The 14787-nt window shown below is 44.0% G+C and overlaps 1 protein-coding gene across 1 annotated transcript in view; it reads right to left on the minus strand.

Annotated features, from left to right (window-relative positions):
* ERCC6L (ERCC excision repair 6 like, spindle assembly checkpoint helicase) overlaps nt 1-14787 on the minus strand; it is a 31470-nt gene that overhangs the window by 5193 nt on the left and 11490 nt on the right. The window contains exon 2 of the mRNA XM_032330855.1: nt 14594-14739. Within this exon, the coding sequence (XP_032186746.1) occupies nt 14594-14661 (68 nt within the window). The 5' untranslated portion in view covers nt 14662-14739. The remainder of the gene's footprint in view (nt 1-14593; nt 14740-14787) is intronic.

Here is a 14787-nt window from a genome sequence, read left to right on the forward strand (position 1 = left end):
TGGGCACTCATTTCTCAGTCCTTATTTCTCCGGACCTCTAGGATACATTTGACACTCAAGATCACTCCCTCAAAATTCCCTCCTTCCACTGGATTCTTCCCCCATCACTGGCCATTTCTTCTGTGTCCTTGGGCTCCTATTCTTCCAATAGGCCTGGCCCTTCTCATCCTTTTACTTTCTCTTCTGGCTTTCCACCCCCACCTAATGTGCTCATGAAATCACTCTCCCCATTCCAGGGCTTGCCCACAAACGCTAGTCCAGACGTCTCCACTTAAAAACATCTCAGAGGTACCTCAAGTTCAACTAAACCCAAATTAAACTCATTATTTCCCCTCTAAAAACATGTGCCCCCACCATTTATGTGATAGTAAATTGACACTACCATCAACTTAGATGTACAAGCTAGAAATCTGAAGATCATCCTTGACTCTAATTCACATGAGTCATCCTTAACCTCTCCCCTCTTTTAATCACCCCCTCCCACAGCCAAACAATCCCCAAACCCTACTAACTTTATCTCCCAAGTATAACCTGTGCCTCCATCTCCACTACTACTACTGTGGTTCAAGTCACCATCACCTCTGGCCTGGGTAATGGCAACTTCCTATCACTGATCTCTGTACATCCACTCTTGGCCCCTCTAATGCATTCTCTATACAGCAGACAGTGATACTGTCTTAAAATGTAAAAAGAAATCATGTCACTCCTCTGCTGAAAATTCTTCAGTGGTTTATAGTGAACTGATGCTGAAAGGATACCAAAATAATTCACTGAGGAAAGAATAGTCTTTTTGACCAATTATCATGTGCAAAAGGATGAAACTGGTTCCCTACCTCACACCATACACAAAAATTAATTCAAAATGGATCAAAGATCTAAATATAAGAGCTAAAACTACAACGACCATAGAAGAAAATATTGGCATAAATCTTTTCAACCTTGTATTTGGCAATGCTTTCTTAGATATGATGCCAAACACACAAGAAACCAGAAGAAAAATAAATTGGGCTTCACCAAATGAAAAACTTGTGTTTCAAAGGATACCATCAAGAAAGTGAAGACAACCCAAAGATTGGGAGAAATATTTTTGAATCATGTATCTGATAAAGGATTTAGACCTAAAACATATAAAGAAATCTTACAACTCAATAATTAAAAGACAACACAAGGGCATCTGGGTGGCTCAGCTGGTTAAACAACTGACTCTTGATTTTTGGCTCAGGTCATGATCTCAGGGTGGTGAGATGGAGCCCTGTGGCAGGCTCAACAGGGAGTCTGAGATTCTTTCTCCCTTGGCCCCTCCCCCACTCATGCACACACACTCTCTAAAATAAATAAATCTTTTTAAAAAGACAACACAATTTAAAAATGGGCAAAGGATCTGAATAGACATTTCTCCAAAGAAGATCTACAAATGGCTAATAAGCATGACATAATGCTCAACATCATTAGTCATCAGAGAAATGCAAACCAAAACCACAGTGAAATACCCACTTTATGCCCATGAGGATGACTAGAATAAAAAGGCAAGAAAATACCAAGTTAGTGACAATATGGAAAAATTGGAACTCTCATGATGCTGTTGGCGGGAATGTAAAATGGTACAACTGCTTTGGAAATCAGTTTGTCAGTTCCTCAAAAAAGTTATACATGGAGGAACACCTGGGTGGCTCAGTGGGCTAAGTGTCTGCCTTCAGCTCAGGTCATGATCCCAGGGTCCTGGGATTGAGTCCCACATTGGGCTCCTTACTCAGCAGGGAGTTTGCTTGTCATTCTCCCCATAACTCATGCTAATGTTCTCCCTCTCTCTCTCTCTCTCTCTCAAATACATAAATAAATAAGTAAGAACTGAATAAGTAAATGAATTGTGGATAGTGGAAGCCAGGGTTCTCACCTGTTAGAATGGAGAAGCAAGAGGAGATAGAATGATCCATGTGGTAATGGATCAGAGTTAGAGACATCAGTATAAACCCAGGTTTTAACACAGAAACAGATGGTTACATGAAGAATATTTACAGTGGTCTATATACAGAGATTAGTATACACATGTATTTCCTTGCTGTCAGGTGAGAGGGCCTAGAAGCAAGGAAACCCCAGTAGCAACAAGTGCGCCTAGCACCCAGATCTTGTTTTGGTTTTTTTTAAGCTTTTATTTATTTATTTGACAGAGAAAGACACAGTGAGAGAGGGAACACAAGCAGGGGGAGGGGGAGAAGGAGAAGCAGGCCTCCTGCCGAGCAGAGAGCCCAGGACCCTGGGATCATAACCTCAGCAGACACTTAATGATTGAGCCACCCGGGGCACCCCCAGATCTTGGTTTCTAATACCATTCTCCAATAAAAGAACGTGGGCTCCTTGAAAAAAGGACCTGGGCTGATTGTAGGACTGTGGCAGGAAATATGTCAGAAGAGCCTGGGGCATCTTGTAGGGTCAGAAAGTGAGGAAGTGCTCAAACAACCCCCCACAATGATGTAAGTCTGGCAGAGGCACAGGAGCCAAATGAAAGCACTCCCAGTGGTCAGAGCTGGAATAACCTGAGCAACAAAATAAAGTAGTATTGGATTAGAACCCAAAATATAAAATAAATGAATCCACACTGTTAAAAATGAGTGAACAAAAAAAGAGACAAATCTCTGCCCTTAGGGAGATGGAGCATGACTCCTATTCCTTAAATGTGTCCTGCATACTAACATCCTCCCAAAAAGCACAGAGTGGGGGCGCCTGGGGGGCTCAGTTGGTGAAGTGTCTGCCTTTGGCATGATCCGGGGTCGTGGGATTGAATTCTGCATCGGGCTCTCTGCTCAGTGGGGAGCCTGCTTCTCCCTCTCCCTGCCCCTCCCCCTGCTTGTGCGCTGTCTCTAACAAATAAATAAATAAAATCTTTAAAAACAAAAAAGATAGTGTGGAAAGTTATGGTGGGGCAGAGAGAGGGGGAAGGGCACAACAAGTAACTTTAAAGAGGAGAAACCTGGCAAACAGTAACTCAGCCCAGTGATTATAGTCAACATCAACAATCATCTATCCCATTAACAGTATGTGCCCCTGATAACAATTTGATGAGAAGGGCACTTTATCTCTGTAGTCTTTGCCCACAAAACCAAAAACCCCAGTCTAATCATGACAAACAATGACAAATCCCAATTGACAGAAGATTCTAGAAATACCTAACCAACAGTCCTCAAAACTGTCAAGGTCATCAAAAACAAAGTCCAAGAATCTGTCACAGACAAGAAGAACCTAAGGAGACAGATGACTGAACGTAAAGTGGTGTCTTAGATAGGATGCTGGAATGGAAAAAGGACTTACATGAAACTATGGAACTCTAAAATGATGGGTTTAGTTAATAATAATGTATTGGTATTGGTTAACTGACTGTGATTACTGTACCATACTAATGTGAGATGTTAACAAGAGAGGAAACTAGGTGTGGGTTATGTGAGACCCCTCTGCACTTTATCTGGAATATTTCTGCAAATCTAAAACTCCTCTAAAATTACCTTTACTGGGGTGCCTGGGTGACTCAGTGGGTTAAAGCCTCTGCCTTCGGCTCAGGTCATGATCCCAAAGTCCTGGGATCGAGCCCCACATTGGGCTCTCAGCTCAGCAGGGAGCCTGCTTCCCTTCCCCTCTCTCTGCCTGCTTGTAATCTCTCTCTCTCTGTCAAATAAATAAATAAAATCTTAAAAAAAAAGAAATTAAAAAAAATTTTTAAATTACCTTTACTTGGGGCAATCTGGGTGGCTCCATCAGTTAAATGTCTGCCTTCGGCTCAGGACATGATCCCAGGGTCCTGGGATTGAGCCCCACATCAGGCTCCCTGCTCAGAGGGGAGCCTGCTTCTCCCTCTGCCTGGCACTCACCCTGCTTGTGCTCTCTCTCTCTCTCTCTCTCTCTGACAAACAAACAAACAAACAAACAAACAAATAAATAAATAAAATATTTTTTAAAAAATAAATAAAATTACCCTTACTTAAGCCCCCCCCCCCAACCAATCTATCTGTGTTATCTGCCTGAACTTGAGAGTAGGGATAGGGATCAGGTTTTAGAGCACTCAGGGAAAGCCAAGTGAATGAAAGAGGAAGAGGAGGAAAAGAGAAAGAAAAGACTGCTGGCTGCCAAGACTGCTATTCCTTCTGTGGCAGGTCAGCTGCTCACGTCCCCAACTCTGCTGAGCTACAGAAATAAGTTACATTTCCTATTACTCTGCTCTTGAACCTGAGGGCATAGCGGTAACCACTGGACTCCTCCATGTTGGTGCCAGCCCCTGAACTTGTTCTCTGCTCTCCCTTTCCTCCCGGCCCTGCCCACCTGCTGGGTGCCTTCACCTGGCCAGCCGGTCTTCTGGCTTGTCTGTGGTTCAGAGCTTGAAGGAGAAAGTATGTCATTTTTTATTACTATTAGATTGTTTCCAAATCCCTCAACTGGTAACCTACCCAGTATCCTGAACCCCTGTGTAGGCTGGGCCTCTAACCCCAGCCAGGCCTCCTCCCCAGAAAGTCAAGCACTGCCTGTGAACCCCAACTCTGGGCCTGACTCCCCAAAATCATACACCAACCTTTTAAATGGCAACTGTCTGCCGAGACTTCTTACCACCAGCCTAAGACTACTATTGCTGGGCTCTACCCATCCTCTGGCATTCCCACATTTGTCAACCTTCTGCCTGAAACACAGAAGGTGCCTGTTACCACCACTTTCTGATTGCGCCCAACCCGTCAGCCAAGCTGCTTCACAGTCCCTGTTCCACCTGAGTTCGTGGGTCTAATACAATATCTCAGCTCTTCCCCTCTACCCTGTCTGCTCCACCAATGAAGTTGGACCCAGGACAGTATTCTTACCCTATAATGGAACTGGTGGGGGGATGAAATCTGCCTATTACAGCACCACCCTGGATATCTGGTTATTTACAAGACTACAGTGTTTTCTGTAATACAGTTTGATTTAGCCACACAGCCTCTGATCACTTCCATTTTTCAGGGCTTGAAAGAAAGAATGTCATTTTCTACTGCTAATGCAATCATGTGTCCGTCTCTAACACACAGGATGCCTAATGATCTGGAGTACTTAACACTTCATGGGAGCAAATTTTTTCTTCTCCAAAAAATCACTCCCCTGTTCTTCTTGGGCATGGCTGGAGAGAAGCCAGGCCTGCTTGGGAGCCAAGGGGACAAGGGAAGAGTAACCAGTTCAGGAGAAAGAAACTCCTCTCAAGCAGAACAAGGAGAAAAACAATGCCAGAGTATGGAAGAAGGCCAGTTTTTATTTTCATATACCAACTTCCTAACTACTTAAAGGTCACTTAACACATGAGGTTCCGATATGTTAAAGAACTACTGAGATGCAAAACTGTCAACCCAACTGTCATTTCATAGCAAGGGACAATAAAACAAAAATCTTTATATTTCCATGAGTATACCTGAAATTACATCCCTAGAACATGATTCCCTTTAAGGATCATTTTAAAGGATATACAGAAAGATTATATAGAATCAAACACCAGGTTCTGGAGGGTCCTTCGGAACATTCCCTATGATATTATTCTGGAATATGATGGGATATGGAACCAAATGCAAAGACCCAAACCCAGTAAAACTTTGCTTCACATGCAAAGCAACTGAAGTTGTTCTTTTTTTTAAGACTTTATTTAATAGAGAAAGAAACAGTGAGAGAGTGAACAAAAGCAGGGGGAGTGGGAAAGGGAGAAGCAGGCTACCCACTCAGCAGGTAGCTTGATGTGGGGTTCGATCCCAGGACCCTGGGATCATGACCTGAGCCAAAGGCAGACTCTTAATGACTGAGCCACCCGGGCACCTCTGAAGTTGCTCTTTGTTTTCTAACCTATCTAACTTGGATTTTTATGGGATCTCTCCTGATTTTTAAATGGTAACCAATGCATAAGTTTTGTGTTTTTTTTAAGATTTTATTTATTTATTTGACAGAGATCACAAGTAGGCAGGAAGCAGGCAGAGAGAGAGGGGGAAGCAGGCTCCCCATTGAGCAGAGAGCCTGATGTGGGGCTCAATCCCAGGACCCTGGGATCATGACCTGAGCTGAAGGCAGAGGTTTAACCCACTGAGCCACCTAGGAGCCCCACCGATGCATAAGTTTTAAAAACACTGGGCACAGGGTGCCTAGGTGGCTCAGTCAGTTAAGTGTCTGCCTTTGGCTCAGGTCATGATCCTGGGTCCTGGGGTCAAGTCCCACCTTGGGTTCCCTGCTCATCGGGGAGTCTGCTTCTCCCTCTGCTTCTGCCACTCACTTTCCACTTGTGCTCTCTCTCTCAAATAAATAAATAAAATATTAAAAAGAAAAAACACTGGGCAAAACAAATAAAACGTATCTCTGAACATGGCTCATGGGCTGCCACTTTGTGACCTCTGGCTTATTTCAGCTAGAAGTGCCATTAGCTTTGGCTGGTTCTCTCCAAATGCTTCCTCCTAAAAAAATAGTAGGCCTATGGCTCTTTGGATAGGAGCCTACACAAGATTTGGTTTGGAGCTTAACATTGTCCTTCTAGGGCACCTGGGTAGCTCAATTTGTTGAGCATCTGCCTTTGGTTCAGGTCATGATCCCAGGGACCTGGGATCAAGTCCCTCATTGGGCTCCTTGCTTGGCAGGGAGTCTGCTTCTCCCTCTGCCCTCTCCCCTGCTCGTGCTTTCTCGCTCTCCCGCAAAATACAAATAAATAAAATCTTAAAACAAGCAAATAAAAACAAGACTGTCCATCTACATATTCTGTTTCACCTATAAGACCAATCACTTAAAGAGAGTTTTCTATAAAGTAAAACCTTTTATATAGAAGTTTTTACTATAGAAAAAGGTTTTCTATAGTATTCATTATCTGTGTCACTAGCTTTGGATTCCACAGATGAGAACTATCTGGACCAAACCACATGGTCCCAAAGAGATCCAAGATTCTCTGTGCTCTTTCAGGTCCTTTATATCCTGCCATACAGAGACTGCAAACAGGCAGGGAAAGCAAGACTGATTTCCAAGTGTAAAGGCAAGCAGGGATCTAGTCCCGCTCTTCTGTTACTCAGACCTGAAAATTTTGGTTGAATGGGGCAAATATGCTTCTGCCAGAATACACAGGAAGACAGCATCCTCTTACATGTTAACATGCCCTCAGAAAGCAGCTAAACTTGCTGGCTAATTACTCTGGAAAAAAACAGCTAATTAATAATTATGTCAAAACCACAATTATCTTATTTTTCTGGCCCAGCAGATGTGCTCTGGCACCCAGATGGATCATACTAGCCAATGGTCCTCAGCAGGAAATGGCTTCATCATTTGGAAGAGCATTTGGAGGCTCACATCCTGACCGGCCCTTTCAGATAATCTAACTAAAAATGAAAAATTCTCCAGGAACAATAGTATGTTCTTTTCAAGGAGGGACAGACCTTCAGTACTTCTAGTCCCCAGACTACCAGCCCAAGGTTATCTGGTTAACCGCTGCATTGTAGTGCAAAACTCTGGGGCTTCAAGCAAGCACTTATTCCAGAATTTGAACAAACCTGGGCTTGTTTGGAAAGAAGTCCTGAGCCCTCAAGTCTGTCTTCAATTCACCTTCAGGCCACCTCAGTGGGAAAGCAGACAAGACCTTCCATTAAGATGAAAACGAAAATCTAAAAACCATTACCTAGGTGATGGTTGCAATAATAATTCATTATATTGAATTTTTGTTTTATACATTTTCCTATATATATCTGGTATTTCAGAACGAGAGTTGTAGAATGTTACTTGCCAAAATACAACTGAATTTGAATATTGATCTCATATCTTGCAAATTTGCTGAACTCGCTTATTAGCTCTTGTTTTTCTTTTGTGGATCCATTAGGGCTTTCTACACAAAAGATCATGTCATCTGCGAATATAGATAGTTTTATTTCTTTCTTTCCAATCTGGATGCCTTTTATTCCTTTTCCTGGCCTGTTTGCCCTGGATACAACATCTATTATAATGTTGAATTATAATGTTGAATAGAAGTGGCGAGAACAGACATCCTGTCTTGTTCCTGACATAAGGATGGAAAGCTTTCGGTCTTTTACCTTTGCTAGCTTCGAGTTTCTGGAGACACCTTTGATTAGACTGAGGAAATTATTTTTGTATTCCTAGTTTGTTGAGTTTTTATTAAAGGGTGTTATATTTTCTTTTTTTTAAGATTTTATTTATTGATTTGAGAGACATGGAGGGTAGGGGGTGGGGGGAGAGTGAGTTCGTATATGAGCAGAGGGAGATAGAGAAGGAGACTTCCTGCTGAGCAGGAAGGGCTTGATCCCGGAGTCCCGGAATCATGACCTGAGCCGAAGACAGACATTTAACCAGCGGAGCCACCCAGGGTACCCCCCAAATACAGCACCCCGCCAGGTGCTATATTTTCTCAAATGCTTTTTCAGCACCTATTGAGAAGAACATATGGCTTTGTCCCTTAGTTCTGGACAAGTTTGCTCCACCTACTATGAAGCGAAGAGTCAGGTAAACAGTTGGATACAGTTCAGAAGAGGTCAGGACTACAGAAAAAAATGTGAAAATTCTCAGCATAAAGATGGGATTTAAAGCCACGAACTTGTATAAAATCACCAATGGAAGGAATATAATTACAAAACAACAAAACGTGGTACTCCAAACAACACTGCAGCAATAAAAACATTTACAGAAGAATTACAGCTCATGAATACAAAAGCAATGATTAAGTTAGAAAATCATCACTTTGGGGTGCCTGGGTGGCTCAGCTGGTTAAATGACTGCCTTCGGCTCAGGTCATGATCCCCAAGTCCCGGGATCGAGTCTCGCATAGGGCTCCCAGCTCCACGGGGAGTCTGCTTCTCCCTCTGACCTTCCCCCTTCTCATGCTCTCTCTCTCTCAAATAAATAAAGGAAGAAAATCACCACTTTGTAATTTCTAATGAAATAACTCATTTGGGCAATGATTATCAATGGATGAAAAGTTAATGGGGAATGGAGTGACCACAGGATGCCAAAGTATCCCCAACATAGCATTTATTCATCATAACGGGGGAATGCAGCTTTGCAAAGGACCAATCAGCCTGTGACCACCTGAAACCACCAACCTATCTTAATATTACTAAAAGTAGGAATCTCTGACATTATATGCTTCCCGATACGATGCAATAAGAAGTACACAGCCTCACCTTTGAAATATTCATGCCAAAAATATTGACCCTTTTTTCCCCCTCCAGAACTGCTTTTAAAAGTTTGTCGTAAGGTAGAATTGATGATGCAACATTCTATTAGTTTCAGGTGCAAAACCTAATGACTCAGTATTTGGATATATTGTGAAATCATCACCACAATAAGTCTCGTTAATGTCCGTCACATAGATAATTATAGAATTTGTCTTCTTGTGAGAACTTTTAAGATTTAGCAACTTTCAACTATGCAATACAGTGTTATTAACTACAGTTATATGATTAACTATATAACCATGTGATATATTACATATCCATTACTTACTAATTTTATAACTGGGTATCTGTACCTTTCACTCCCTTCCCCCATTTTGCCCACCCTCCGGACCTCCATCTCTGGCAATCACCAATCTGTTCTACCTATGAGCTTGTGTTTTTTTTTTTTTTAAGATTCCACATACAAGTGAGATCATATGGTATTTGTCTTTCTGTCTTACTTTACTTAGCATAATGGCCTCAAGGTCCATCCGTGTAGTCACAAATGGCAAAATTTTATTCTTGTTTTAGTGCTGAATAATATTTGTGTGTGTGTGTGTGTGTGTGTGCGCGCGTGTGTGTGCGCAGGTGTGTAGAGCACATTCCTTTATCCATTCCATCCAGCCTTTAAATTTAAATTACAGGAGACAGGGGCGCCTGGGTGGCTCAGTGGGTTAACCCTCTGCCTTCGGCTCAGGTCATAATCTCAGGGTCCTGGGATCGAGCCCCACGGCGGGCTCTCTGCTCGGCGGGGAGCCTGCTTCACCCTCCTCTCTTTGCCTGCCTGCCTGCCTACTTGTGATCTGTCTGTCAAATAAATAAAATATTTAATAAATAAATAAATAAATAAACAAATGATAAATTACAGGAGGCAGAAGAACAAGCTAATGACATTACAAGGTATTCATAAGACTAATCCAAATCATTGGCATAGAAATAAAAAATAGAAATAGAAATTTAAAAAGTCAGTGGGATGCCTGGGTGGTTCTGTCGGCTAAGCGTCTGCCTTCGGCTCAGGTCATGATCCCAGGGTCCTGGGATGGAGCCTCACATCAGGCTCCCTGCTCAGTGGGAAGCCTGCTTCTCCCTCTGCCTGCCGCAACCCCTACTTGTGCTCCCGCTCACCTGCTTGCTCCCTCTGTCTCACAAATAAATAAATTAAACTAAAAAAAAGAATTTGAAGGATGGAGTGCTGTGATGTCTGAGAATTTATTTTTTTAAAGATTTTATTTATTTATTTGATAGCGAGAGAGCACAAGCACTCAGGCACCCCAAGAATTTACTTTAAAGTACATTAGACCAAAAAAAGTAATGCTGTGAGGAGGAATCAGCAGAATCTGAGAAGCAGCAACCTGTAAGGTAAGAAGAAAATCATAAGAATCAGGGGTCCTAGAAGCCAAAGGAATCAAGCATTTCATGGAGAAGTGAGCAACACTGTCAAATACTGCTAGTAAATCAAGGAAGATGAGGATAACGCAGTGACCATTCGATTTATGAACTCATTAGTGACCTTGGCAAAATCAGTTTGAGTAGAGTGAGAGAAGAAAGTGGGTGACAGAGAATTGAGAAAGAGCAGAGGATGGGTGATGGCAAGAGAGTATGGCCAACAGAGTACAAACAAATGGGTGACAGAGAGAGTGACAAAGGCAGTGAGTGAGAGACAAAAGGTGAGCAACATAAGACAGAGGGCGGGTGACAGAGATAAACAGAAGGCGCATGACTCCACCGGTCATATTTTATTGCCTCTCAGTTCCAAATTCACCCCTCAATATTTGTTCTGGGATAACGGACAGAACTCCTTTAAGCAGCTCCCCTGTACAGTGAACACGATGTTCATCTTTCTCAGTAGAGGGCGCCTGAGGGACGCTGCAGGAGGAAGGGGCTGTCCTCCAGACGCCAGCTGCAGCAGCACAGTGGGCCACGGGGTAGCCTGTGACTGCAGGCCCAGAATACACGGTCCCTCCATGACCCTGACACCTCCACCTGGCCTGGCGATAACCTTCTTGCAGCCCTCTCACACGGACACCAGCTCCCCCAGCAGCCTGCCTGTGCCTTGCACCCCCACCTCTCCTGCCCATACACACCAAGACTTGCTGATGGCCCACTCACCACCTGCATTCCAGAAGGTTGCTTCCTGCAGGGCCAGGGAACGCAGACTAACTCTGGCCTGGGCCAGCCGGAGCACTGTTCTATAGTACAGTGGGCTGAACGACAACCTTCTCCCATGGGGTCTGAACCTCAGCCTTGGGGTGGGGGAGCCCCTTCCAAGTTTGTCCTGCCTTGGGCATGCTCCCTTAGCCCAAGGACACCATAGAGAGTTTCCTTATTTCTTGTCTACGGCCATACCACCCTGAACGCGCCCGATCTCGTCTGATCTCGGAAGCTAAGCAGGGTCGGGCCTGGTTAGTACTTGGATGGGAGAGTTTCCTTATTTCTTACAGTCACTCATTTATTCGTTTAAGATTCTATATATTGAAATGCCTGTTTTAATATGCTGTCTGGTTTCTACCTCCTGACTGGACCCAGAACTGAAAGCAAAAGAGGGCATGTGAGAATGAAAAGAGTGGGTGACAGAAAGAAAGTAGATGACAGGGATAAGGGGGGGGGGTAACAGAATGGGTAAGAGACAGAGGTAGAGAGTGGATAATAGAGATCCTGGGTGACAGAGGAAGGGGGAAGGCACAACAGTGGGGAGGATGACAGAAACAGAAAGAGGGTGGCATGGCAGAGAGAGTAAGCGGATGAGACAAAAGGGACAACAGTATGGGCAGGTAGATAATAGTGTCGATAGAAGGGGACAGGAGAGAGAAGGGGGCAACAGAAAGATGTGGTGGGTGACAGAGAGACAATGGGAAGGAGGGAGCCAGAAAATACGAGTGTCAGAGAGGGAGACTGAGTGACAAAGGTGGGTGATACAGAAGGAAAGGTAATGGGTAACAGAAAGAGACAGTACAGAAGTGGGGAGAGGGGGACACAGGGCAAGACAGGAGGTGGCAGGGGGCATCACCAAGGGAGAGGATGACTGACACTGAGAGTATGTGACAGAGTCACTATGTATGGCAGAAGATGAAGGTGTGTCAAAGAGGACACATGTATGCAGAGAGTGTGTGAGAGCAAGTTTCAAAGTTTTCTTTCATCTCTTAGGCAAGAGGGGCAGAGAGCTGAGGACAGAGGGACAGCAAAGGAAAAGATGAGAGAGGGAGGAGGACAGGCAGAGAGACTGTGAGAGCAGTGTGCCAAGGACAATGAGGGGTAAAGAAGGTAGAGAACGCGATGCTTTGTGCAAGGGGCTCTCAGCATCAGGCAGATTTGGAAGAGGACAGGAGAGACTGAGAAAAAATAGGAGAAATAAAAGAGAGATTGTGAGGTGATGGGTCATGAAAGATAGAGAGGCTATGAGGGCAAAGTGGGACTGTGAGAGCAGAAGATGATGACTGTGGGGCACCCAGTGGCTCAGTCAGGAAAGAGCACATGAGAGCAAGTAAGAGACAGGTGCCCATGTGGGAGGTGGTGTCAGAAAATTAGTGCACTGACTTGCTGGGGGTTGGGGGAAAGGAAGGAAGGGAGCTGAAGGGCTTGATCCTTATTATTTCCCCCTTTTCCAAATTGAGTCTCAGAACAGTTAATTGATTCATTTGAGGTTTCCCAGCTAGCAAGTGGCAGAGCCATCATTTGAACCCCAAATGGCCTAGCTCTAAAGCTAGTACTCTACCACACCACACTGACTCACTGTTTTCCCCAAATCTTCTTTAAAGAATTCTTGTAACACAGTCCAAAGATATGATTTGACTCCTCTGTAAGGAAACCTTTTAGCTTTTAACAGTCTTAAAGCATACATTTATTGAAAGGGAGACAGAACTGTTTCACTGTCCCAATGTGTTTCTTTGTACCACATTAAAATTGAAAAGTTCTGTGCATCAAAGGACACTACCAACAGAGTGAAAAGGCAACCTAAAAATGGGAGAAAATATCTGTAAGCCATTTATCTGATAAGGAGTTAGTATCCAGAATATATAAAGAAAAAACAACCCACCTGACTAAAAAATGGGCCAAGGACTTGAATGGACATTTCTGCAAAGTCATACAAATGGCCAATAAGTGTATGAAAAGATGCTCAACATCACTAATCCTTAGAGAAATGCAAAAAAAAAAAAAATCCCAATGAGCTACCACTTCATTATCATTAGAATGGCTAGTAACAACCACAACAAAACCAGAATAGAACAAGTGTAGATATTGGAACACTTGTACACTGTTGGAGGGAATGTAAAAAGGTGCAGCCACAATAAAAGACCCTAAAAAAGTTAAAAATAGAATTACCACTGATCCAGCAATCTCACTTCTGGCTAGATATCCAAAAGAAGTGGAAGCAGGATCTCTAAGAGATATTTGCACCCCATGTTCAAAGCAGCTGTTCATAACAGTCAAGAGATGAAAGCAACACAAGTGTCCAGCACGGATAAATGGATAAAGAAAATGTGACTTGTGCATACAAGGGAATATTATTCAGTCCTGAAAAGGAAGGAAATTCTGTCACAGACACAGTATGGATGAACCTTGGTGAAATTATGCTATGTGAAATAAACCAGTCCCCAAAAGTCAAATATCGTATGATTCCACTTGTAGGCGGTCCCTAGAGTCAAATTCAAGGGGACAGAAAGTAGAACGATGTTTACCAGGCCCCAGGGAGCAGGGAGTTAGAAGTTAACAGGCAGTTTTAGTTTTGCCAGATGAAGAGTTCTGGAGATGGATGGGTGATGATTTAACAACAGTACTCATGTATCTAATACCACTGAACTGTATGCTTAAAAACGGTGACGACGGTAAATTTGACGTTGTGTCTGCTTTATCGCAACTTTAAAAAAAAGGTTTAAATCTCATTCGCACATCACCCCACCCCCACCCTTAGCCATATGGTGAACGTTCACTCATTCTTCAACACCAACGTCTCCTCCTCTTGTGAAGCCGTAGTTGGCCACTTCCTCCTTTACCCTTACTATGCCTTGCCTATTATACCTCTTGCAGCACTTATCAAACATTATAGCGATTGTTGGTTTACTTATCCCTTTCCACTACCAAATGATAAGCAATATGGGGGGCAGGGTCAATGTTCTACTGATCTCTGTAACCCCCAGGCCTGGTGTTTTGTACTGTAAAGAGTCGAGAAAGGCTTGATGGGTGGAACTTCTGGCTTTTAAGAGTGCTATTTGGCAAAACAAAAAAAAAGCGGGGGGCATCGGGAGGCTACCCAGGCTTTCTATTTAGAAATCTGAACAAATTCCCACGCCCTACTCGGGGAACGCGAGGGCGCGTCTCACCAGGCTCCAGGCCGCTGGGAGGGTCCGAGGGCTTCCCACCCCAACTCCCGGCCGGGGCCTGCGAGCTAGACCCGCCCAGCGGCGCAGACATACCTCTGGTAAAGGGCGGCCTGCTCTGGAGTTAAGGCCGCAGCTTCCACAAACCGTCCAGACGCCTCCATGACCCCCGGGTTGAGTTACAGGTAAATCAGCAGGCAATTGAATTTCGCTCGCTCCCGCCCTACGCATGCGCTGTGCGCCTGGCGGGGAAGGCGGAACCAACTGTCGGCCTCCGAGCCGGCCAATCC

Source organism: Mustela erminea, chromosome X (genome assembly GCF_009829155.1).
Source record: "Mustela erminea isolate mMusErm1 chromosome X, mMusErm1.Pri, whole genome shotgun sequence".
Lineage (NCBI taxonomy): Eukaryota > Metazoa > Chordata > Mammalia > Carnivora > Mustelidae > Mustela > Mustela erminea.